This window comes from Perissodus microlepis, chromosome 6, assembly GCF_051167445.1.
Source record: "Perissodus microlepis isolate ML-2025 ecotype Zambia chromosome 6, ASM5116744v1, whole genome shotgun sequence".
NCBI lineage: Eukaryota > Metazoa > Chordata > Actinopteri > Cichliformes > Cichlidae > Perissodus > Perissodus microlepis.
The window spans coordinates 29,880,258-29,906,716 of NC_140466.1; the positions used below are offsets into that span (position 1 = coordinate 29,880,258).

At 42.4% G+C, this 26,459-nt stretch overlaps 1 protein-coding gene across 2 annotated transcripts in view; it reads right to left on the reverse strand.

The window, feature by feature from the left end:
* Nucleotides 1-282: 282 nt before the first annotated feature.
* Nucleotides 283-26,459, reverse strand: part of LOC146385906 (protein ELFN1-like) — a 127,712-nt gene continuing 101,535 nt past the window's right edge. Inside the window, exons 3-7 of one of the 2 annotated variants that reach the window (XM_084931902.1) lie at nucleotides 25,539-25,586; nucleotides 9,657-10,351; nucleotides 9,419-9,572; nucleotides 7,409-7,575; nucleotides 283-5,881 (exon numbers count right to left, since the gene is read on the reverse strand). In XM_084931902.1, coding sequence (XP_084788028.1) covers nucleotides 3,793-5,881; nucleotides 7,409-7,575; nucleotides 9,419-9,572; nucleotides 9,657-9,946 — 2,700 coding nt within the window. In that variant the 5' untranslated portion in view covers nucleotides 9,947-10,351; nucleotides 25,539-25,586 and the 3' untranslated portion in view covers nucleotides 283-3,792. The remainder of the gene's footprint in view (nucleotides 5,882-7,408; nucleotides 7,576-9,418; nucleotides 9,573-9,656; nucleotides 10,352-25,538; nucleotides 25,587-26,459) is intronic. The other variant, XM_084931901.1, reaches the window with a different exon arrangement.

Below are 26,459 nucleotides of genomic sequence, written 5' to 3' on the forward strand. Positions count from 1 at the left end.
GCAGAGTAACTGGTATAGTTTTGTGGAAAAAGATGTCTCCTGAAATGTTCAGCACTGAGAACCACAAACGGTTTCTTTTTGGCCTCCGCCTTGAGATAAAAGCAAAAATGTCCACAACCTTGTCACAAACATATGAGACCAGAATTATCTATGGCTATACAAGTAAAAGTTTATCCCAGCAAATGTAATCCATCAAACATCTTTTAAATGCGAAATGAAAGTCCTGTGATACTTCTGGCACTTGTGGCATTTGTATGGTTTCTCCAGGGAAAGGAGACAGTGAAAGGAAGGCTATTTTTATTGTGCTCATTTTAATTTTTTTTGACAATAAAATAAAGAAAGCCTCTGAGAGATCCTATGGTAGAGCTTTCTCTCTCTCTCTCTCTCGCTCTCTCTCACTCTCTCTCTCTCACTTCCTCTCTTGCTCCTGAGTCATTCACTAGAAGAATATAACACAAGCTTCCACTAAGGATTTCCTTGCAGCATGCTCCATTGTCATTTCTCTCTGTTAGTAGGACCTCGGTTTATTTCCACTTTCTAGGCATTGTTGTTTCAAAAGCACAGTTTCACTTCATCACGGTTCAAAGAATAGCAGCGCTGATTGGGGTCACCGCCGTCTGGTCGCCTTGACCATCAGCTCGTTTGTGTCTTACTGGAGGTGAGCTCTGCTACTCTCTGACACATGATAAGTTCAGGCCATTACTGTTTATAAAACATAATGAAAAAAAAGAAAAACAAACCAAAAACCGTAATAGAATACATCGCTACATTGATATTACTGTTACTAAAAGAATGCTCAAGTGAGGCTTCAGAATCAAGCAATTATAAAATTGCAGTCGGGTGAAGTATATGTTAAGAAATCAGGATTATTTTTGTTTTCAATTCTCAAAGCAACACTAAAGTTAAAAAGATGAAAAAAAAGAATGTTTTAAGGCTAGTGTTTGGTTAAAGCCACAATCTGGAACGTGTAACGCAGCAACAGCCACGGCTCATCAGTTTCCTTTTAGATCAGAGTTGGATTGTTTGCTGCAGCAGCAGAGGAACCATGTCATAGCCGCTGCAGTGTCAGGGAAGAAGAAAAACATTTTAAAAAATTTGCCTTTTTTTTTTTCCTTTTCCAGCCACACAAATGAATGTGCTTTTTGCGGTGCTACAGACAGCTGTGATGATTTTACTCACACGCGATTATGGCTTTAACCGGCTTAATGACTTGAGCATTCTGAACTCATTATAGCAGAGAAAAAAGTTTTTTTTTTTTTGTTTTTTTACAGTGTTTCCACTCAACAATAAACTTGTCATTGTTTGCCATCTCTGTTGTGTTCTCTGTAGATTTTCAGTGTCATCGTTTCAAGGTTGGAGTCAACTCTGTTTCAAATCATGTCGCAAAACTGGTTAGCGTTAAATTCAAAGTGCATTGATATGAAACTCTGTTGACTCCACCCCTGGTTTACAGTCTCATTAAATGACTTGTTGTAGCACAGTTCTGTGTAAAGTATATTATCACATTTTTTTCTCCTATTTTCCACCTCCAGTGTTTAAATCCTGCAGATATTTCAGATATACACAAAGTCTCTGTTCACCACATAAGTGATACTAATCACATTTTACCATAACACTTCATATATTTAAAAAAAGAAACAACCAACTGCCAGTACTTAAATAGAACCTCAACTGGTCAACTGTGTGCACCAATTTGGTCACATTTGATTCTATAGGAAGCCGATCGCTTCTTATTGATCTCCCAATTCTTGGTCTCACAATTGGCCATCTCAAAGAGAGTTTTCTCTTAGACAATGGGCACAAAGACTGAATGCAGCTCGTTCATCAGAATCCAGCTGCTGAACAGTATTAACTTCTCGAAGAATACATTCATCTGTGTGTTGGTTGCGAGTGCATGAGTACACTTGAAGTTGCATGTATGCATGTGCTAGAGTCGTTAACTGTGAGGATGATGGTGGGTCAACAGTTGGGTCCTGGCTTTGAGAGGGCGGGTTGGGGAGGGTAAGGTGTCAATTTACTACCACAGTACTTTGGTCTTAAAAATGATTGGAGGCGGGGAAGCAGTGAGCCAATGGTGGTGGATCATTTTGTGCAAATCGTAGTTCTGTTTGGCACACTGACAAGTATTGATGCGAAGGTAAGAGGTCTGTAAATAGTAGTACTTAAAATCGTCTCAAATGTGTTGCGATTTGTCAAGTTAGCACGATGGCACCACAGTGGAACCAGAAGAATTCAAAAAAAGGTCAAACGTTAAAACCCTGGGAGATGGGACGAGGGAGGGGAAGGTGAGGGAGGCGGGGCGATGGGCTTGAGGGTTGGGATTGGGGGGGGGGTGAATTGTCGATAAAAACACAGTGGCGCTACAGTGTATCGGGAAGGAAGCTGAGAGTTTTAGGTCTTTTTTCCTTTTTTTCTAAGAGTCGTTTTTTGATTTTGAACAGTGCAGATATGCTTTCCCTACGGGAATTGAAGACATTCATTTGAAGATTAGAATTGTTTTTCTTTTTTTTTTTGAAGTTCGATTTCAAAATCAAAAACGTACCATTTGTAAGTGATCCGGCAGGTGACTAACTCGGGATTCTGATTTCTGAAAAGTCTGAAAGATTTCAAAACCCATGTTGTACAAACAAAACAGTCACCTCTGTTTGCAAATATAGAACTTCTCTCTCTCATCTGTACAACGTTCTCCTCTTTAGGAGGATTAGGGTGAGGTGTGGGCGGGATGGGGTTCACCAAGAGAAAAGGTGGGCTTGTTTCTGGCTTGGCGAGGAGCACATTCCTCTTGGTAGAAAAAGGAGAACTCAAAAGTCTTGTCCATCGACTGTTTGTGTCTCTGTTGGTGTACACTTCTCAGCTGAGAGTTTCAAAACAGTCAAAAAAACACAGTCACACGATAGAGCCATGCCATATTCAAATAATAGAATATTAATGATGAGGATCATAGGAATAATAGAAGACCAGTAATGATAATAAGAATAATGAATAGTAATAACAACATATCATATTAGCAGTTTTTTTTTCCCCTTTTTTTTTAAATCCTGTATATAAAAACAGTGGTGAGGAGAAGTTGATACACAGTAGGGCTCTACTATCCCCTTGGTTGATTTGGCACATTATATTCACTCTCTGATGAGAGCTACCTACTCATTCTCAGCACAGTTAAATATTACTGTAGCCCGGCGACCCATCCAGAATTTGTTGCTTTTGATGTTTTCAATCTCCGAAATCACAGAAGTTTAAAAAAATAAATAAAATAAAATTTAAAAAGTCTACTCATGTGGCAGCATCGCAGGACGCGATGCAAAAACAACCTGTCTGGAAAAGCAAAGTCTTTATTATACACCGCTGCGACGAGATTGAAAGCATCCCTGGACTGTTCGGGATGGCCCGCCCAGCAACATTTAAGGTTTCTATTCTTAATGATGATTCTGCTTTTCTTCATTCAAAATTTAGTACAAATAGCTACATAAGTCTGAGCTATAACTTCCATTACATTACAAAAAGTAACTCAGTCTCTATATGTTATAATTTTTGTTGTTCAGTATAATATATTAGTTTGGTCCTCCTCCGTGCTCTCAGAAGAAAAGGCTTAGTTTGTGTAAAGTATGTCCGTGTGTGTGTGTCTGTGTGTACACGTATGTGCAATCTGATTCTGTAGCTCCTGTAAGATGTGTGCATTTGTGTGTATTTACAGCTCTTTGTTGAATAAGTCACTGTGTATCAGTATGTCATGGATGCACTTTTGTTAATTTTCCATCTTCGGATGGTTTGGGGGGATCTCCACACGTGGGATCAGGCCTTCTGCTGGGCGGACACGCCCTTCCAGTAGTCCAGTATGTCATGGAGATCTTCATCCTTGGCAAACTGAACTTTTCGCCTCAGCGCATGTCCGGCTGCCACGTAGCCTTCATCCTCCATAGATGCCTGCCTGTGCCTCTTGCGATGCAGTTTGAACCGCTCCCACAGCCCCAGGGTCGGGGTGCAGAGGAGCCCTTCCTCCTCCTCGTCTTCCTCGGGGCTGGAGCAGTAGCTCAGGTTGTGGTACTGTGGCGAGAGCGGGTAGTGTGGCGAAAGCTGGGAGTAGGCTAACTCCCTCTGCTTGGCCTGCCTGCTGAGAGTGAGGGGGTCTAACATCGAGGGCTTGCGGCCCCCTGGGTGGTGGTGGAGTTCCTGCAGGATCTGGGGGTGGTGCTGCAGCTCCTGGAGATGCTGCTGGGAGCCGGGGTAGGAGTGACGGTGCTCGTTGTACTGGCGGATTCTCTGGGCTTCAGCTCGTAAGATGGCTGCAGCCGGGGTGACTGTGCGGATGGGCTCACCTCCCCCGCCCCCCCTTTCCCCTCGATCTCCTGGTGAGGCTCGCTCAATGTAGCGGGACTCTGATGAGTGGTATCCTCCCTCTGAGCGGAAGGAGCGAGGGCTCCGGGCGGAGCCGGGAGAGGAGGACGTGCTGGGCCTTTTAGATGTTGGAGGAGCCTCCATGCTGTGGTGTCGCTGTAATGAATGATGATAACTTCTCCCCCTCTCTTCTCTTCCTCCTCTCCCTCCTTTGTACACCGGGGAGAGGAACTCACCTCCTCGTTCCCTTTCTCCTTGCTCAGACAGAAGCACCAGCTGTGGCTCTGCTGTTGAAACAGCTCCTCCACCTGCAGAAGAGGGGGATTTGATCCCCTGTTGAAAGGAGGTAGATTCAGATTTGAGAGCATCTATACAATTGTTGATGATCTGGTTAACTTTATCTACTTCCTTGGCAATGGTAGAGATCTCTGCTACTGAGCCTTGGGGATTTGCTTGCGGTGACATCTCCCTTTCTCTCTCTCGTTCTCTCTCCCTTTCAATGTCCGACCCTCTCACCTCCATATAGTTGAGTTTAGGGGGCTTGTGGGCCGGTGTCTCTATCACCTCCTGAAGCTTGTATGGATCTATCTCACCACCCTGAGGTAGGTAGGGCATTCTGGACAGACTGTCCCCAGCACCAAGCTTCTGGGAAACGGTTCCTCCACTCCCTCCCTCTATATCCCCTTCTCCACCATACTTTAGCTCTATCAGTGTTCTCTGGATCCTGCTCATCTTCCTTTCCTTTTCCTCCATGATCCTCTTTCTTCTCAGGCAGTGGACAACAAAGCCAAGGAACACAAGCATTCCAAACAGGCATCCCAAAATTGTCATAATGTAATGGGTTGCTGATGACTGATTGGGTAATCTCTCTGTTCCAACTCGACGGCCTGTTGAGATGGTCAGACAGGTGTGGTTGAAGCGAAGGGAGTTTCGTATAGAAGCCACACAGTAGGTGTAGTCAGTGTTTGGTTTTAAGTTCTTTAGCTCAATATCTTCTCTTTTATCTTTCAAATTCTGAATATCTGTGAAGAAGCTATTGTTATAAAGCATCAGGATGTACATTTTCTTGTACGGATCGGGAATCTGAACCGTTATCACAGCGCTCGAATGTAGCACTTGCTTTACAGTCATAATGGGTTTGGCATCGGGGAAAATGGGACTCAAGCTGATCACCTCACCCCCATCAGGAGGGGTCCCGGAAGCGCAATCATCCAGTCCGCAGGGAGAGGCGAAATCTGGTGGAGGAGTTGTGGAATCAATACCATAGAAGGATGTTGCGCTACTGCTGTCATCTGTGCACACGTGACTGAGCGCATACAGAGCACTGCGTTGGTTAAGCATGCGGGGATTTTGGTTGAGAAGGTTGTAGCCCGAGAATCCATGAGGGGAGTCACACACCATCCTCTCACTGGTCCTGTTGGGGAAGGCTGCAAGCCAACGAAGGAAACCCAACAACTCGCAAGAGCAATTGAAGGGGTTAGTGTAAAGTTCACAGGTGGTCAACTTAGAGAGTCCAGAGAACAAACTGCCATCCAACACCTGAATCCTGGAAAAAGATCAATAAGAAAGTATAGATTTATTGGCAAGTTACCCCTTTAGATGTGTTCTTTCACATTTAATGCACCTATTCCCTCCATTTAATAGATTTCAGCTTATGGTCAAAAACATCTTCTGCAATACAAATACAAAAGTCCAAAAGAGCAGTTAAGCTTATTTCATTTAGCTGTTGCTATACATTTAGGTCAACAGATCAATACCAATTATCAAAACCAATAGTAAGAACAAGACAGTTATTTCCACTGAGAAAAAAAGAGAGTAGCATAGGGATCTGCTGAGGATACGTCACAGCAGAAAATTAGTATCACCGAATGTTCAGTAGCGCATTTTTCCATCATCAGTGCAAATAGGTGAATTTAGAAAACAAGCATAGCTAAAATGCCTGGCATTTTTATTTTTGTTTGTTCTCCAGTGTACATGTGCTGCAATTATTACAATTTCACCATCTATATATATCAACAATGATCAGGAATAACATTATGAGCACTAACAAGCGACATATGAAATGAATAACACTGATTATCTCTTCATCATGGTACCTGTTAGTGGGTGGGGTATATTAGGGAGCAAGTGAAGATTTTGTCCTCACATTTACTGTGCAGGAAAAATGGGCAAGCATAAAGATTTGAGTGAGTTTGACAAGGGCTAAATTGTGAAAACCGCAGATTTTGTGGGGTGTTCCCACTCTGCAGTGGTCAGTATCTTATCAAAAAGTTGGCCAAGGAAGGAAGAGTGGTGAACCAGCAAAAAGGTCATGGGGAGCCACGGCTCACTGTTGCATGTGGGGAGCAAAGCCTGGTCTGTGTGGTCTGATCCATCAGTTACTGAAACCAAAGTTTCTGAAAAAAGTTAACGCTAGTTCTGATAGAAAGCTGTCAGAATACAGAGTGCATAATAATGGGGCTGCCCATGCTGACCCCTGTCCACCACCCAAAGCACCAGCAATGAACACGTGTGAGAGATGCACTATGGGAAGAAGGCAAGCTGGCAGAAGCAGTGTGATGCTATGTTGGAAAAACTTGGGTCCTGCTATCCCTGTGGATATTCTGTTTTGACATGTACCACCTACCTAAGCACTGTTGGAGACCATCTACATGGGCATGTTATTCCCTAATGGCTGGAGCCATTTTTAGCATGCACCCTGCCACAAAGCAAATATGATTCAGCAATGATTTGCACATCAACAAGTTTGAGGTGTTAACCTGGCCTCCAAACTCCTCAGATTTCACTATAATCAAGCATCTGTGGGTTGTGCTAGACAAACAAGTCCGATCCATGGTTGCACCACATTGCAACTTAAGGGACCTAAAGTATCTGTTGCTCACTTCCAGATACCACAGCTTCAGGGGTCTAGGGGAGTCTTTGCCTCGATGGGTTAGGGCTGTTTTGGCAGCAAAAGGGGCACCAAAACAAGAGTCACGATGTTATGCCTGATTGGTGTACATATATTATGGCTGAAAAAGCAGCAATTTCCAACATTTAAGCAGTTTCACCTAGTAAGCATGATTTTCAATACCTGTTCATGGAGAGGTCTATATTCTCTATATTCGGACATTCCCAGAAGGTGTTGGGTGTAACAGTCTCAATGAGGTTGGCTTGCAGGTAAAGGTACTGCAGCTTGCCCAGGCCTCGCAACATGCCCTCTGTCAGGTTCCTCAACTTGTTAAAGCCCATCTGGAGAACCTGGGGAGGCAAAGACAAGTGGGATTAGTCTAATCTCTGAAGACCTAGCCTGTGCCAGGCATCACTCACCACAAGCTGGAAACATACGGAACAAACAGATGACGATTCAAACAATTCGTGTTTGACACGGTGATCTAAGCCCGTGTGCTGCGCTGAATTTACTGAGATCTTTCTTGTTCACATTTTACCTCCTGGCTTAGCTCCAGCAGCCAGATAGATGTGTAAGCATGCCAGCTCATTATGGATGTGTTGAGATCGGTTTGGTGAAACACTTTGCTTGAATATTCCTGGAAGCCATAATGAGCGGGTGTTGTCATTCTCGTGTCTGTGTCCATCTGTGCATATATCGATGGAAGAATTTCGATCTCTTTAGACCCCTGTTTTGGTTTACATATTATTCTAAATAGAACAGTTTAAACTTGTAATATATGATAAATACAGTTTGAATAAGTTTATGTTTATTGTAGAAATCTATAAGAATAAATAAAGAAATGGATAGTTTGATTCTAAACTATTTGTCTCTGTGCACTCCTCAGGACTGTTTTATTGTGATTACTTTCACATAAGATTGACAATTTCACCATATAAATGAAACATTAACCTCTATGTCAAAACAACCCAAGTTTGATATCAACGATCATCACTAGTGCAATGTGAGGGTTTGTCATAGGCTACTAAATTTCTCTGAGCTGCTATAAACATCAAGATGGACACAGATAACTTTTCCAGCACTAACTTCAGAATTCATAGTACTTCTATCAGCAGTCACATCATCAATAAAGACTAGTAAACGGTTCCAAGAGCAGCCATAGCTGCACATTCCATAACATTACCTCCACCATGTTTCGCAGATGTGCTATGCTGTGGATCAGAAGCTGTTCCCAACAATGCCTTGTTGTAGACACTCTGCATTTCCATTCATGAAGGCATCTCTGCATTGTAGACTTCACGTGTGATGCACCAACCTCCCTGAGGGTGTTTTTGAATTGGTTAGATGGCGTGAAGTTCTTTTTCTTTACCAAGGAAAGAATTTACGAGGATCCACTTTGGTTGTCTTCTGTGGTTTTTGAGGCTTTTTGGCATGGTTGAACTGCAATCATTAATTGTTAGAAAGTACCAGATTTGGTCACTCCTAAAGTTTTTGTGGCCTCACTGACAGGCCTGCTTATATTTAATCTCCCTTAAAATAACAAAGAACCTGGCCTCAAGTGGCCATGAAACTGCTTGTCAGTCAATTGTCCAATCAAAACCTGTCCCACTGTCCAAATACTTATGGACCTGACTGTAAAATGGCAGCCACATGGACGAATTGCATGGACGAAAACCACCTTGAGGAGGGGATCAGATTGCTAGAAATGAGATAAGGCATTTGCTTTTTACAGGGAAAGTGGCAGAACTGTATTTTTATTGCATACACATACACATAAACATACACATACATACTACTACTACTAATAACAATAATAATAATAAGAAAAATAATATATTCGGTTGGTACATAATAGTATAGTAATTTGATACCAAGTGTTAAGTATATATTGTGTAATTGGAGTATTAGTCCTCTGGTGCACTGTGGGATTAAACAGCAGTTTAATGTTGGATATGCACTCTCATATGCACAAACACTTTGTTTACATTGAGACTGATGGATTGCATTTAGTTACTGTGTATACTGTAAAATTATGGAGCACTTTTTACATTATCCAAATACATCCAAACAGTTTGAAGAGTGCATTTCATGTACCCAAATAATACTGTAATTTTCCACTGCTGTATGTATGTGCATTGATGAATGTGCACCTATATGGAAAAACCTATGAATGCATATTGTGTCAGGACGCACCTGCAGATTAAATTGTGCTGAAAACGCTCCATCTTCCACGTAACTGATATCGTTCTTGGTCAGGTTCAGATAGGTGAGGTTGCTGAAGCGACTCAGTGAAGAATAATGGACCGCCCGTATCTTGTTCTCGTTCAGCCTCAGATCCACAATAGTGCTGTGGAGAGATGTGTGAGATCTCTCAGCATCCAGCAACTCAGGAAAATACTGTGGAAATAAGTTTCATTGTAAGCTTTCGTACCTGTTAATGTGGGAGGGGATGGCCTCGTAGGGAGGCTGGTTCATACTGCAGATAGCCAGCCACACGAAGCCTTTCTCCCCTTCAATAAGCCAGCAGTCCGCCTTAACCACCGGCAGCCGCATCATTGAAAGCAGTGCAAGGAAACAGAAGAAGGAGCTGGCTGTAGACAAGACCACTGATGAAGACCCTCCAGTCGTGTTATGTCGCTGCCGTCCCTGTTCAGTGTTCTGGGCCATTTGGGATGTCATTGCAGTATCCGCTGGAGAAAGCCGACCAGAGTTGCTCGCCATCTAACATTTATTCTTGTAGACTGGAGCCATTGGGAAGGGAGGGTGGGTGTGTTTTTTAACGGTTATATTTTCATGAACAGGGATTTGCTTTTCTTGAGAATTGTGACTGTTCTACGAGCGGCAAATGTGCCAAACCGAGGAATTGCTAAAAGCTTGAAGAAATAGAGTGCATGAATGGGATGTAACACTTCATTGGTAGTATGTGTGTCTAGGTAAACTGTATAAGTCGATTAATTAGCGGGGTCACATTTGATTTATGTATGATTTGGCAAGTGGAAGTCGTCCTAGTGCCAGATTGGCTGGTATTCATGTCTTCTGTGGCCATCTGCACCTCTGATTGGACAAGCACCTCTTTTCTTTCTTCCTCATTGCGTGCTGCTCTGTACTTGGTGTGAGAACCGGTCCCTGGAGGGAAAAGGAGAGAGAGCGAGAGATGGGAGGAGGGCGTAAGAACGGGATTGCCAGTAAAACACAGTGGTTTGTTTGTGAGCTGCAACAAACACAACCCTGTTACCAGCACGATGAGATAAAGGTGCTTATTTTTTTTCTTATATAACAGTCTGATGTGTGCACATGTATACTCAAATTTAGGCATGCGTACACACAAAATTTTTATATACAGTGACATTTCTTGACAAGTCCAATTAGTGTACACACTGGCGCAGATACACAATAAGCACCTGCAGATCTGAAAAATACACACAGCTTGCTGCTGCTGCGAAAAACAACACAAACAGACACACACACACACGCATACACACGCACACACACACACGTTTTCTGCAGTTCCATTAGCCTCTGGGCCTTGATGGCCAGGGCTAAGAATGGCCATGGCTCTGATACTGTATCTAATTAATTAATCTGCTCTAAATAAAACACTTCCTGGGAAAAACAGCTGACGTATGACGGAATAGGAGAGACAGGGAGGCGGGAAAGTGAAAGAGGCTCTCACAGGGCTGTGCAGAGCAGGAGGAAGAAAAAGTGGGTGCAAGGGAGCTGCAAGGAAAAGATGCTTGGGGGAGGGGGAGAGAGATGGTGAGATGGAGAAGAGGTTGAGGTAGAAGGAGGAATAAAGCAGTCGGTGGTGAAAGAGACAGCGGCTCTGTGGGGAAAAAGAGGAGGCTGAGAGGGGAAAAAGGGATGTGGTGGGACTCTGTTCAGGGAAATTGCGAGAATAGTGGCTCCCTCTTCTCTCTTCTTAGCCTTTTTCTCTCAGCTGCGAGAGCAACAAACAGGAAGTGACATCACCGAGGTGAAGGAGAAGGAGTGGGAAGGAGCAAAAGGTTGGGCCTCCCTGACAAGCATCTCCTGGCTGCTGTTGACACACTATTGATTACGGCGAAGCAGAGCGGTGCTGATGTGTCACCTCTGATCTGAGGAGGAGGGTAAATGAGAGCGGCGTACTTGTGGGGAATAGGATACAGTTCCCTTTGACTTTTTGTGTCCTTTTAGAGAGCTGGCTTCTGGAAACATTCACATATAGCTTGTTAGTAATGCATTCACATAATGAGTAATGGCAATGACATTTTTCACTTTTAATGACACATGGGTTTGTGTTGATACCCTCCGTGTTCCCTCTCATAGCTCATCAGTCATCTGGCCTTGGTCAAGTAGGTAGCACTAAACCTGCAGTGGTTTGGAGCTCGTTGGATATTGTGTTAAATGGAGATTAAAAAAAACAAAACAATAGGAGTAATCTTTCACGCACAACCATCATGTCTAGACAAAGATATTGAACGGCACAGCAATTGTAAGGCACAACTGTGCTCCAAGTTTTCTTTGTCATTTGATTAATCACAAATGCTATGTGTTTTTCAGTGAGGGGGTTTTGAACTTCTAGACTTGCAGGGATTGATGTGCCTCTGTTGTATGGCTTTAACTTCTCCAGTATGCAGTTTGTCCCTTTTCCTCTTTGTCCTCTCTCCCCTCTGTACCTTTTCTCATGCATGTCTGACTCCAGAGCTGCATGTTTCTGATGCACGGTGACTGTCCCCACCAACCTGCTGAGTGTTTACTGTTATATTGTTTGTGATTTGTTGCTCCTCTTTTCTCTCTTTGCTTTCCCCTCACCCCAACCGGCTGAGGCAGATGGCCGCCCTCCCCGAGCTCGGTTTACGTCGGCGGTTTCTTCCTGTCAAAACAGAGTCCGACCGCCTGCCGTTACAATGTAAAGTTCCCCGCAATAATCACTGTTGTGAATTGGCACTTTAGAAATAGAAATGAATTGAGGGGAAAAAAAAACCCCGGAAGCCTTCTTCATAAATGTGACTAATGTACGCTGGCGTGCATGAGTGTTTACCGGTGTGTAGCCATATGCATGGGCTTTCCCACCCAGTCAGCATAATCTATAATTGATGGTGAGACTTCCTCCCACGTTGCATGAGACAAACTACCTAGATGGGACAGAGAAAGTGTAGGAACTGCTGCCAGCAACACACACACTGACTGGAGATGTCCATTTTGCTGACCAGATAAACTCGAGTAAACAAACTGGTACAACATGGTGGTGTAGCAGGGGTGCAGAACACTGTGTGTGTGTGTGTGTGTGTGTGTGTGTGTGTGTGGGGGGGGGGGGGGGTGTTAGCTAAGACGCTGATTTCCACCTGACCTCTTTCTTTTCATACTGAGGCAAGTACAAGGGTCCAGGAGACAGAACAAGAGTGCAGGTTACCAGAAAGAGAGATCCAGTAGCAGTTACTAGCTTTCACTTGACCTTCTTTGTAGTAAAAAGTGTAGTAAATACACTTGTAGTAGCTAACGTGATATGCACAGAAGGAACTGTTAAGAGCCTGTCGGCCTCTTTTCCATTTTGCATCATTCATCGCATTCCCCAACCTCACCCGCACTCTCCGCGTGTACGCACGCTCGACGCTGCCTCAGCTGTCGAGAACAGGCATGTGGAATATTTCAGCAGTCAGCATCGTGACCGCCTCACTTTTCAGTCATGTCACACTCAAAGATTTATAGGGTACAAACCGTCATCCCGAGAAAGACCGAGACTCTAACCTCGCTTTGACCACGGTGGTGTCATGGCTGCTGTACTTTAAGGTAATGTTGTGTAGATGCGCATGTTCTCTGAAACTCTGGAAAAACAAGCCACCCGGGGAAAGATTCATATAGCTGTGTGTGCACAAAAGCAGAAAAATGCATACGCTGTCTTCTTGAGAGATTTAGAAAGCCACGTGTATGCGCTGTCCTCTTTTAAAAACACAAATCTCAGTCTCTGCGAGATTTTACGCACATGGCCGAGCCAACTCTTTGCTCGCATCTTTAGCCACGAGTGGACACAGATGCTTTCTTATTGCATCCGTACCATATAAAATCGCTGTTTGCAAATCAGGTTAATGAAGAAGTGCAATTTACTTTGGGGAGGATGTGGAGAAAGTGGAGAAAGGGAAATGTGGCTTTGATTGTTTTTGGAATTAAAAAGAAAAGAAAAACAGAACGGGGATAAAAAGAGCAAAAGACCCTGGCAAAAAACAAAATGTTAGACTACAAACAAAAGGAAAAAAAAGAGAAAGCAGACCATTACACATGGTCACAGCTATTTATAGCATCAGTGATGACAGACCATCATAAAAGCACTGGCTGTTTTCCTTCATGCTAGTTATTTCTCACCTTATTTTTCATCTCTAGGCTATCGGACTTGGCCTTCTCTAGAAGCATTTTTACAGTTAATTTTTACATTATAAAAAACACTTTGCATTTGGGGAAGGTCATATTATATGCATGTTTCTTTGTACATACACAGTTTATGCACACAGCCTCTGTAAACACCCCTAAAACTGGTCTGTCTTACACCTTCCTCACATGATTATCAGATTATTGAGTCTCGCTGATTTTCACCATGATTTTTATATTGTGTCTTTGTAATATGGAGACATAATTCTGACTGAATCTCCCCTTTAGACCCTCTTGAGCACTGGAGCACTCTCCTTTGAGAGTCACTCTTTTTTTTATTTACTCTTGTTTCCATTTCAGATTCTGTTACTCTCCCTTTTCATCATGTTTTTTGGGTTTTTTTTGGTCAGGCATAGCCACAGTCTTCTTCCTTTTTTGAGCGTTCGTTTTCCTGGGAGATTTTTAGTATCCAGACAGAATTGCATAATAAAAGCGAGGATTGTAGTTAGCCAATCTAAATGCAGACCGCATCATTATTTTTATTTTACCTGTTACTCTGTGCAGTAAAAAATAAGTGCGTCATCTTTAACAAGGCAATAAATGTACAGTTCAGTTTCCTTTGATTTAATGAATCTAAATAACCTCAAATCACAAACATCCATCATCATACGCTCATTTGCATGAAAGGAGCTTGTGTAAAACAGCAGCAAGTGGCCCGTAAAACAATAATAAACTATTTTCAATCAAAATACATATTAAAACATTTTAAACTATCAACAAAATGTTTAGTAGCGCCTTTATTGTATTTCTGATTTTTGCTCTTCTTCTCGCTCCCTGCGTCAGCGCTACCCCAAACAAGTGAGAAAGATCCACAGCATGACTCAGAAAAATCTAAGAGAGTCAAGCAGAGAAAGTAGATTGCAGATGATGTATCCTGTTTACAAAGCTAAAGGCTGTTCTTTCTATCTCTGCTGAGAAAGCTACAGAGTTGCAGTCCTGTTGGTTTGATATTTTACAGATTTCAGAGACACCTGGTTTTAGGTTACGCCCTAAGGCTAAAGAGAAAGAAACAAGTTTTCTGGTGCAGATCCCTGAAGGGTTTATTTTATATGCTCTCATTTAAATGGATCAGGTATATTTAGTCGGTGTTTGTCAGTTGCATATAGAGAGGTTCACATCAAAGGAAAATCCTGAACCCTTGACTCCTGAAAGGTATCCATTAAGTCTCTTGTGCTGTAATGGGCATTTTGTCCCCCTATAGGGAAGGGTTGCATCTCATCAATGCAGTATTGTCCTGAGTGATCACCTTTAACCCTAATGGGCGTGGTCTCTCAATCCAAAGGCCACAAGGAGTCACCAAGTGAAAATAACTGTGCTCATTTACTGTGAATCTTCAAGTCACCATATGGAAAAGTCTGCGCTGACAGGTTGTACAGCTCTCTGCTCCACGGTCATGAAAGTGCCAAGTGAGGGAATATATATTTTATTTTATTCCAGGTTTCTAGTAGCACTCAGTTTTCTTTTCCTTTGGGTGATAACTTTATTTTATCATGCAAACACTCACCTGTTTATTCCTGCAATTACCTAGTCACACAATGTACCAGCAGTACTAAGCATAAAATCCAGCACACAAGTCCGGGGCTTCAGCTAATGTCCACATCAAACATCAGAATCAAGAAAAAAAGCGTCTCCGTCACTGCAGCCGTGATGTGAGTGTTGATGCCAGGTGGGTGAGTTTGAGTATTTCTCAGACTGCTGGTCTCCTGAGATTTTCACAACATGAAAGTATGGCTGACGAATCTGCAGAAACCACGCGATCCAATCATGTCATGAAGGACCAGCATTTCAAATGGATGTTTCCAACATCTTGTAGAATCTATGGCATAAAACATTTAGGTTGTTTTGACAGCAGATGGGACTGGTCGATGTAATGACGGTTTTCATAATAAAGTGCTTGGCGTTCCTACTTTTGGATAAACTGGAAGTTTGATTAAAAACCTGCATGATCATTAAAAAAGATCAGCTGTTTTTACCGCTGCAAAAAAATTGTGTAAATGTTCTTACTAGTAGAACTGAATTGTCTATTTTTTAACATCTTCTACATCATTTTTCACTTTTTTTTCCACCCATGTGACCGATGAGCAACACTTAGGAGATGGGTTGCACTCCTGGGCAGGCTGTGAATGAGGCTAAAATATGAGCGCATTAATAACAGGGATACTGTCATATACCCACATACATAAGGAGATGTAGATCCCCATTTCAGTGTGTAGTGGTGCATCTCAACTCATGCCAGTGCTTTCATTACTATTCAAAAGCAATGTGGAAAGCAGCAGCGGCACAAAGCGGCTGGAAGCCATGAACGGAAAAATGATGAAGAAGGTGAGGCAGAATGAGGAAGACAAATGACCTATATTGTCCATATACCTGTATATGTATGTGTGTGTATGTGTGCATTTACTGTGAAGTCGTACTATATTTAAATGTAAGTAGAAGTCCTGTCAGAATAGGTTTAACTGGTATGCCTGTAATAATAGCATAATAATAGCATATTAATGCAATGGTTTCATCTGGAGTTTAAAATTGTATACCTCTTTTCTTTTCAGAATAGTTTTTTTCTATAACAAATAGTGGAATCTGGCCATCTCCACCCTGAAACTCATCAGACTGCCTGATGCATGCGTTTATTGCAGCAGTACTTCTCACTGATAAGAACCTCACTGTTAACTGTTGCTGTGTTACGGCTTATGCAAACCTAACATTTCCACCTGACTCTACTTTACTTTAAAAGCTTTCAATGAGAGAACATGGTGGAGTTTTTTGTGAACCACTGACTGTACATCTGTGCTTGGGTTTCCTCATAAACTGTAAGAGATGAACATGTCTGCCTTGACATCAGTCTGTGCTTTTTGGATGCCTCTTTTGAGACTTTGAGTGTGGATGTTGCTGTCTTGTATTGTTAACTTAGTCTACAATTAGCTTCACTTACGATTGAAAACCACATGTGCACATCTGCAAATTAGCAATTACACATTAGGCCAGGTGTAAGCACTTAATTTCCCCAACAGGTCAAATGAGAAACTGGGACTGCTGTGGAGGGTCACACCAACAGGTTTATGCTTATTGGTGCAGCCCTCCACAACAGTCCCAGTGCAAAGGTCCACGTGCGGTGTTCAATCATAAATGAGGCTAACAGCTAACTAAGCAAGCTGTAAAATGATTTTTCCCATGCATTATGTCTTAAACTACATCCGCTCTGAAATGTCTTAAAAGAAAGTCATACCCCCTAGGTTTTCAAAAACATCTCTGCCTCCCACAGAGTACAACTGCAAAAGTGTCAGTAAAAAAAAGAACCCACACTGTAAAAGTAAAGTCACAGCGTAAAGTACAAAACGCCGATGCAAGAGAAGCTGTGGAGAGTTTCTACAGTGACATAGCTGCCTCACATCTTTCAGTGTGACATTAAGAAACCATTATAGCTAGCTTTTACTTCAGTGTAACATAAACTTACAATGGGTCCTACCAAATGAATGACAAGTGTTTTAAAGTTATTGGGCTTGTTGTCTGCACCTCCTAAATGTCGTTCACGCAGTCTTATGAAAGAACGATTGCCCAGAAGGTTAGCTTAGCTTAAATTCTGAATCCAAAAATACTTAATAGCCAAAAAAAGGGTTTTATCCTCTGGAATACTATTAAAAATAGCTACTAATTGCTTAAGTTAGTATTCTCTTACACAAACAGTCTGAAGAATTTCAGTTCAACTTTGTTTTCTGGGTGTGGTGTTTAGCACTGTCACGTCAGAGCAGCTCGGTCCTGGGTTTGAGTCTGCCAGCTGACCGGGACCTTCCTGTGAGGAGTTTGTTCTCCCTGTGCCTGTGCGGGTCATCACCGCGAACTCCAGCTTCCTCCCACACCCCAAAGACAAGCATGTCAGGTTAACTGATGATCCTAAATTGGCTATAGGTGTAAATAGGTGTAAATGGTTATCAGTCTCTCGGTGGCCCCCTGAATTAGAGTTTTCGCCTTGTACTTGATTTTTTCTTACACCCTCTAGACGTTCTACAAATACTGTCACATGCATCTTCTCCTAATGCTGTATGTTGATTTGCAAGGCTATTTTGGGATTGCTCTCAAATTATTTGGGTATTTATGTAACCAACACAAATATATGGACGTTAGCAGTGTACAGTTTTCCCTTTGTAGCTTCAAGCCCTGACAGAGATGTTCTAGACAGTCTTTATGATGCTTTGAGTGCATCGTGTAAATTTGTCTACTTAAAGGCTCGAAAATTCAGAAACTCATTTCTCTGGCAGAGTTCAAAGCATTCATTGCAGCTGTGTGAGATGAATCCTTGGGAGTTGTCATTGCTTTGAATACGTTTTTTTTCTCTTTTTTCTTTTTTGGGGGGATGCTAGGCCTGTGTCTCTCTGTCGTTCTGCCTGTCTGTCCCCAGAACTTTTTACGCTGTATTATTTATCTAAGACCTCTATCTACAGAATATAGCTGTCTTATTGGTGAGGACTCTCTTGCAGATTTTGCATCCCAAAAGGTGCAATCTGGTTAAATATAGATTTAGCGTTAAAATGGAGCGTAAGTGAATTCCTTTCCTGTGTTTTGATTATGTACGATGCTTATTGATTTCCCAGGACATGGAGATGTCAAACGGTGGACAAGCTTGTGAAGAATTCATCTTTTCTCAGTATCTTGGGACCTCACAACAAACCGTATCACACAGTCAGCTCTGGGCAGTACAAAAGTCCTCACACACACACACACACACACACACACACACACACACACACACACACACACACACACACACACACACACACACACACACACACACCACTTTGCACAAATGGTACACAAGATTTGTGCAATCGATGAAAGTGAGTCATCTGGATTAGGTTAGATTACAGAGCAAGAAAAGGCGAAGAGGAATGGAGAACGAGAGAGAAAGAGAAGAAAGGAGGAACGGGAGTTAAAGGAAGTCAGATCAAAACGCGCCACGCTCTGAGGCAAGTTCTACTACATCTCTCACAACCGGGAGGCGCAGCGCGAGTGTGCGTCTGCCTGTCGTCCGCGTGATTCAAAGACATCTGTGAGAATGTAATTTGTTTTGACTCTCAGTCTCACCCATCCCTCCCCACTCTCGCCCCACCACAGTGATTGACTATTATGGATATAAGGCTTCAACATCACACAACATCACACGTCCTTGAGGGAGGAATGAAAGCAAAAGCGTCTTCTCTCCCCCTCTCTACTCAGTCACGAGGGTAAGGGGTTTAAAAAGTGGGGGCGGGCTGGGGGGGCGGGCCGAGGAGTGAGCGATGGATGGAGCGAGGGGTAGAGGAGTTTGGGGGTTAAGCTGACGTCCAGACTTGGCATGATGGACGTTTCTATAAGAGATATGGAAACACGGAGCGTGACGGACATTTCTATTATAGAAATTTTATGCTGCTTGCTACCCAGCAGTTGGGAGCGAGAGAGAGAGAGAGAGACTTCTATGCAGTAAGGCATGCCAGACAGGACAAAATGTGGAGAATAATGCTATTGATACAAGCTTGTACTTTTCTCATCCTGATCTAATATCTGTGTCGTATCCGTCTCTGTCTTTTTCTCCATCACAGAGTGTCTTCCTGTCTGTCTTTCGCTGTCTTTGCAGTGAGAGGGTTATGCCAGAATAATAGGCAGTGCTGATATACATCTCCTCCATGGGCCCTGCGGTGCTACACTTGTCACTCCCCTGTAGAGAGATGTGGACATGTGAGATACCGTGGATGATCCTCTGTGGCGAAACATTGTACGGTTATGTAATGCATTTGGTATTCAGAGAGGAGAACAAGAGGAAGGAGGAAAGATGGGAAGCAGAGGTGGAAAGAGTCACACGGCTCAGTAAATGAGGGCGAGGAGCTGACTGGAAACATGCCACGTTGTTCATTTTGCCTTAGAATTAAATCTCCCATTTCTTACTCTTAGTATGGAGTGCTGGGTGTGCTACCTGGAAACAATCACATCTGGAGGTCTCTTTAAATATCAGTTGTAATCTTGTTTTTACTTGTATTCTTTTAGCATTTGAAGAACAACAACTACCAGAAGACAGAAAAAAAACCCTCATCATAAAAAATTAATTAACAGTTTTAAGCTACTCATCGAACATCATTGAACATTCAGCCAGTGCAGATAAACGCAGAGAAACTTGAGCTTCCAGCTACAAGCAAGCTTGCTTGACTGATATCAATAAAGCAAGCTCATACTGGAATGCCTCCAAAAGAAACATAAAGTGCCACTCTGCTAACATTTAATATTGTGCAAACGTATTTAGCCACCCCTCATTTCTTTAGATTTTTCTGGGAAAATGGAAAATATGCGCAGTGATTTACTGAATGTGCAAACATACTTGGAAATACAGAACAGTAGGCAAAAACAGAGTTTGTACAATTTCAACAACTTTGAAAGTCAATATTTGGTATGACCACCTTTATTCTTTAACACAGTGCTGCTGCAGTAAAAATACTATTTTATGCCTGTCAGACAGAGATTTATTTTTATCTTAGTTCTTGTAGATTCAACTGAAGGAATGGAAACAAATTACTGTGAATGTTTTGAGACAGGTCAAAGGAGCTTGCAAAGAAAAGCATCTGGACTTCTTTAAGTTGCTTGAAGACGTTTCACCTCTCATCCGAGAAGCTTCTTCAGTTCTAAGATCAAATGGTGGAGAGTCCCAGATTTAAACCTAGTGGGAGTATCCCCCCAAAGAGGGACAAAAGGACCCCCCGATGATCCTCTAATCGCCTGAGCCAAGGTGTGAAAATGGGTGTGGGTCCCAATCAGCCAGGGTTTCGGGTGAGCTCATTGTGAAACCTGGCCCCACCTTATCATGCGAATTCCTGAGGTCAGATGGCCCAGGATGTGAGTGGGCGTTAAGGTGTCTGAGGAAGGAACTCAAAACTGGATTATAGATGGCAGACAGTTGGTGTCGTAAACCACCGCCTCTGTTCAAAGATGGTCGCTCACAGTGGACATAGATGGCTTCTTTCACTCCTCTTTAAAAACCATCTGTCCTGTCTGTCCAAAATGTGAACATTGGCATCCTCGAAAGAGTGTCCTTTATCCTTAAGATGCAGATGGACAGGCTGCTAGTAACAAAGTGCCTAAAGATGCCACTGATAATTGGATCTTTCTGTGGACACAACACTGATTCATCTGTTGAACCAGTGCTATCAATATAGTTACCTTTTGTCCCCAAAAGCTGATTCTGTTCATCTGGACGTAGCGTTTTCAGTGGGAGAAACGTTTCGTCACTCATCCAAGTGATTCTTCTGTCTCAGCTGACTGCAGGTTTCCCCAATCTTATGAACAGTACATTACATAATGACTGAAACCAGCCCACTGAATGAACAACGGGCTGTGAGGTCAGTTCATTGATCATTAATATGGAAATTCTCATGACCATTGATCAACAACCACTAATCAAAGCCCATTGATCAATGACCATGACTCCAAGTTCTTCTTCTTTTTTAACTTTGTTTAATCTTTCGAAAATGAATGTGAAACTGTTCACATCTCAGTTCCATTTAGAAGTAAGGAGACGGGAATCAGGTTTGTACGTTACTGCCAAACATTTGCAGTGTAGCACAAAGTGAATTCAAAGTTGAATCAAAGAACTGCTTATTTTGTCAATTTAAAGGTAATTTAAATGAAGGAAGTTTCCCACATCATGCCAAATGTTCGTCACTGCAGTCAGGAACAATCTCAACTCACATTTAAAACTCATTTCAGATAATGAAAGTTTGGAGTTGTCGTGTATGCAGAGCAGGACGTAGCTCAGGAAAGAAGTGATGGTGAACTGCTCGATGCTGCGTATTCACAGTGGCTGATGACACAGATCTGACCACAGATGTTACTCAGTTGTAGTGTTCAAATCTTATTCCCATCTCGCTGTCTTTCTGTAGATTTGTGAAAACGTAGCACAAAGCCCTTTATTCAACAATGATAGATATATTTTAGAACTCGGTTTATATGGGCGTCCCTCAAAAAGCAATTTCTCCTCAGCAATCAGCACAGTTAAGGTCATTTCTGGGTCCTGGCTGGTTCTAAGAAAAAGACCTTAACTGAAGGTGAGAGAAAAAAAAAAGTCCTGGCTGAATGGATTCATGTTTTCTCGTCAGTGGTTCAAAGGTGAGGTTATTTTGTCAATTGTTTTATTGCCAAGGTCAAGAATAGACTCTGAGCCACAGCCTCACTCCCTCCTACTGCTTATTTCAAAGCAGCTAATGAAGTGCTCTTAAATTATGCATTAAAAACTAAGTAAAGTAATTAATGATTTGCGTTAATTGCTTTGGTTCTAATTAAGAGAATTCTCTCAAAAAGTTATGTAATCTCGCACAGCCCTGCGCAACCGTGTAATGATACCAGCTCGTAAACATCTGACCACTTGTTACGGACCATCTCTATCCATGGTTTTATCATCTAGTAATCTCATAAGGCATTGTAGGAAGCACAGATAGTTTACTTCCAACTCTGACATATCAGTGCCCCTGTGAAGAAAGGCAAGTCCACAAAAATAGCTTTTCTAGTGTGGTGCTAGAGAATGACTGCCACAGAGCTCTGACCTAAAACCAACAAATAAAAAACAAGAGAGTGAGCCAGCTTTTATCACCACAGACATTAAAAGAGAAAGCCGTGGCACTCTAGCAATCGGGAAAAGGTCTTTATTGAAGTATTCTCGAAAGCCAAATGGAGCCTGTCATTCCAAAGAATCAGCCAGCAGCTGCGATCTTGCTGCACTGGCACACATTCGTATTAAAATGTTCAATTTCAGCTGTGTGGTGGGCACGTGTGCTTCAAATTGAATAGTATTTGGAATTTTTCAGATTCCCTAAACCTTGACTGAATTCCCAGATAAACAGCCTCAAAGCATAACACAACCACCGCCATGCTCGACAGTGGGCAATGGTGTTGTTTTGATGAATATGTAGTGTATTAGTGCTGTTTTTGTGTCAAACATACCATTTACATCAGAGCACAACACATTTTGGAAGACTTGGTGTATCTTGTTTCAAAATTTAGCCAGGCTTGAATGTTTTTCTTTAGTTTCAGCTCCTTAACAAAAGATCCAACGATGACACACCCCCCAGAAAAAGAATGCATTTACAGGTTAAGGCCACTGACATTTTTTCCCATAGAGGGGTGCAGAGGAGATTTAGGAGACAGGCAGTTACTCTAGGAGACTGTAGAACATCCTTAACCCATCAGCAGGACAGATATCTGCTCCTTTGTGTAAAGAGGAACAGGACGAGCGCTGCCTGAGCTACAAAATGACCTCCAGCAGGTCACTGGCATGAATGTCTCTGATCCAACAATCAGAAACAGACTTCATGAGGGTGGCTGAGGGGCTGTGGGCCCCGTGCTCACTGCCCAACACCGTGGAGCCCAATTAGCATTTGCCATAGAATACCAGAACTGGCACCCTGTGCTTTTCACAGATAAGAGCAGCTTCACTGTGAGCACATGAGACAGACGTGAAATGGTCTGGAGAAGCCGTCGAGATTTCAGGCTTTCTGAAGAACTTTTACAAACATTATAACAACTCTATTTTTGCCTTACATACATTTCCACGTATGTTTGCACATTTCAATAAACCACTGAGTCTATTTTCTATTTTTCTAGCATCATACAAAGAAATAAGTGGAAGCTAAAGACTTGTGAAGTCCCCTTCTGAAAGCTTTCACCTTGCTTTTCAAAGGAATTGTACAGATTACACATTAAATTGTGGTTATATGTAGTATGCAGACTTTTTGAGTTTGTGACATATTCATGGTTCCAAAGCTTCTAGATACCAACGAGACCTTGAACCCACATTAGATTCACAAACGCTATTTTTGGTAGAAATATTCACCTGAAAATTACCATCACACGATATAGCTCTTCTCCAAAAGCCGATGCACATCCATATCCGCACGCAGAAACATACACAGATGCCTGCGTAACAAAACAAACACACATACAGGTGTGACAACTGCGAGCGTGTCTGTGTGTAGGGCGTCTGCCTCTCCAAACAGGCAGTAGGCCAGAGAGGGTTTTTAACACACTTAATGGGATTTCACACTCTGAAGTACACACGTGTACACACTCTCGGACACACACTAATGTTGAAGATAAACATGTCTGAAAGCTATGTGTGATCCCAGACAAATAAACACACACACACCCACACATGCACACTCTCTGATATAAAAGGATTTGTCAGGCTCCCACATTGTACACATGCAAAATTAATGGACTCCAATATCCACACAGAAACACGACTGTTACTCAGTCATTTACAAAAGAGATGTGGCTTCACACACCTGACAGAGTGAAGACGCAGAAACACAGACGCTATACAAATTTTCCATTATGTGTCAGCCCAGGATTGTTGGGGCTTTACCGGTGCTGTGGTCATGGTGACCTCTTATTCTTCAGGGAGTGTTTAAGGAGTGCTCTACTGAAAATCTATATTTTCAATCATCTGGTACTTGGTGTCTCAAAACTTGCTGAATGCTGCACCGAAAAGTTTGTAGCTCGCCTCTTTGCAGAGAACAACAGGTGTGGTAGGGTTGCTTTGACCGCAGTTAGAGCAGAAATTGAATCATAAGTCATTATTTTTGATCTGTGCATTTATGGTTTTTTCTGTCTTGTCACATGAGCGGTTGAGCATTCGGAAGAGAAACACACCTTTTTTTTCATCCCTCTTGATTGCTATTGGAATCCATGTAAGGATCGACTTAAACAGATTAAAGGAACAGTTCAAACCAAAAGCAATTTATGCAAAAATTTGGCTCAGTTCTTGGAGTTCTGGTTTCTCCTGCCATCCTAAACATGCTGGTTTATTTCTCAAGCATGTACTAATATGAGCGTAGCAACTCTGGTTAAATTGTGACCGATAACAATGAATGTATTTCCATCCAGACTGTCAAAAATGTGCACACATACACAGGTCGAAGTGTACTAATGTGTGCACACAAAAACCCCATAAAACATTGGTAAAATCATGTGTGAAATGCATTCATTAAACACACTAAAAACATCAACTGTGTGGAGTTATAAAGACCCGGAAAGCTTCACAAAGTAGCAAGCAACAAACTTTCCAGAGCCACTTATCAAGCCTGTGCGGTGAGAATTTAGCACTCCAATAAAATTGATTTTCTTCAGATTTATTTCTCTAAGAATACATCTGTTTGGGACTAATGCTCAAAAACAGGTGTGTTTGGGGATCAATTTAATATTTCTCAAGAAGACAGGCTCCAGACTTCTCTCAAAGTGGATGGCATTTTTTTATTTTTTTTATTTTCCCCAAACAAGAAACTCTGCAGTAGTTATCTGTTGTCTTCAGAGCATGCAATAAAATATGGGACCTCTACGCTGAGAGAGTGAGTGAGAGCGAGAGAGAAATTTCTTAGTAATAGAGCTTATGTGCTCTGGTAGGTGGACCGTGTTATGGCCTGTCTGAAAACTTTTGCAAAGTTTGGCATTAGAACTTCACCAGACAAATGACCCGGGCCACATACCACAAGTCATGGAGGAAAGCATCTCTCTCTCTCTTCCTCTTTTTCTCCCTCGCTTTCTAGTTCTATCTGTCTCTCTCACTTAGGTGCACACACACACACACACACACACACACACACACACACTCGCACACAGCTAGCGGCAGCTGAAGCAGCATCACTCAGACACCTCAAGCTGTTAATTTCCTTCCTGTCTCGATACATGCAGCCAAGTGGAAAATATTATAGAAGCAACAGCAGTGTGTCCGCTGAGCGCTTACACAAGCACCCCAATCTCTTTTCACCTTCTGACAAACACGTGGTTAAAAGTATCTGTGCGACTGTGCCAGGAGTGCCTGCTGGCTGCTGTTTGCTTTGTGTGTGTTACTGTGTGGCACACACTGGTGAGCTGGGAGGTCGGACCTAATGGAAATGCGGCTCACCTGCTTTCCTGGTTGCTGACGTGCCGACTGATGGAGAGGCGACCTCTGCTGTGATGGTGGGGACAGAAATTGAGATAAATGATGGAAATAATGGCACACCATGGTCCAAACTTTGTTTTTCTCTTTCAGCTATGCATAACTGGCATTCAGGTTTGATACTGTGCAGAAGGCTTCAGGTCCGGCTTCCAGGGAGCCAGACATTCTTGTAATTTTATAGAAAGTGGTCTTGAGCAGTAGTTCTCTAGGCTTCCTGGAGGTCTTTCAAAATTTTTCTTTGGACATGGGACTGATTTTCAATCATCTTCACTTCAGTCGTTGTACCTGACCGTTAACACTGACCTGTGAATTATTGAAACATAAAATGCACCTAACTAAAAGTATGAATCAGTGTTGTGTCTACACATGACAGATGACTTAGCAAAATTGTATTTAATTGTATCTTTAGGCTCTTTTTTTATTAGTCAGTTGTAAATGCACATAATTTGTTGCCACTTCTTTTGTTGCATCTATCGTAGCATGGTGTGCAGTTTGCACTTAAAATTTTGGGGAAACTGGAAAAGAAGCCACAGAAACTGCTGTTGGGGATCTTGTTGAAGTACCATCAGAGTTTGGTCAACCATCTAATTCAACCTGGAAAACATCTGATTTGGAACAGCTTCATTTTTCAGCATGACAGTGATCCCCAAAAAACTGCTAGTGTTGTAAAAGCATACATCAGCTGTGGTTTGCCCTTTTCTGAGCCTGCACCTCAATGTTATTAAAGCAGTGTGGGATCATTTTGACTGATTTTGGGTCCAGTTTGTATGCCATTTGGCATACCTCAGTCTTTTCTCCCTGTTTTCCTTCCTTAAGACTGACTTGACAACCACCCTTTTACTGAGACTATTTCTGATGGGGCTTTAGTGAACACAGTGGCCAAAC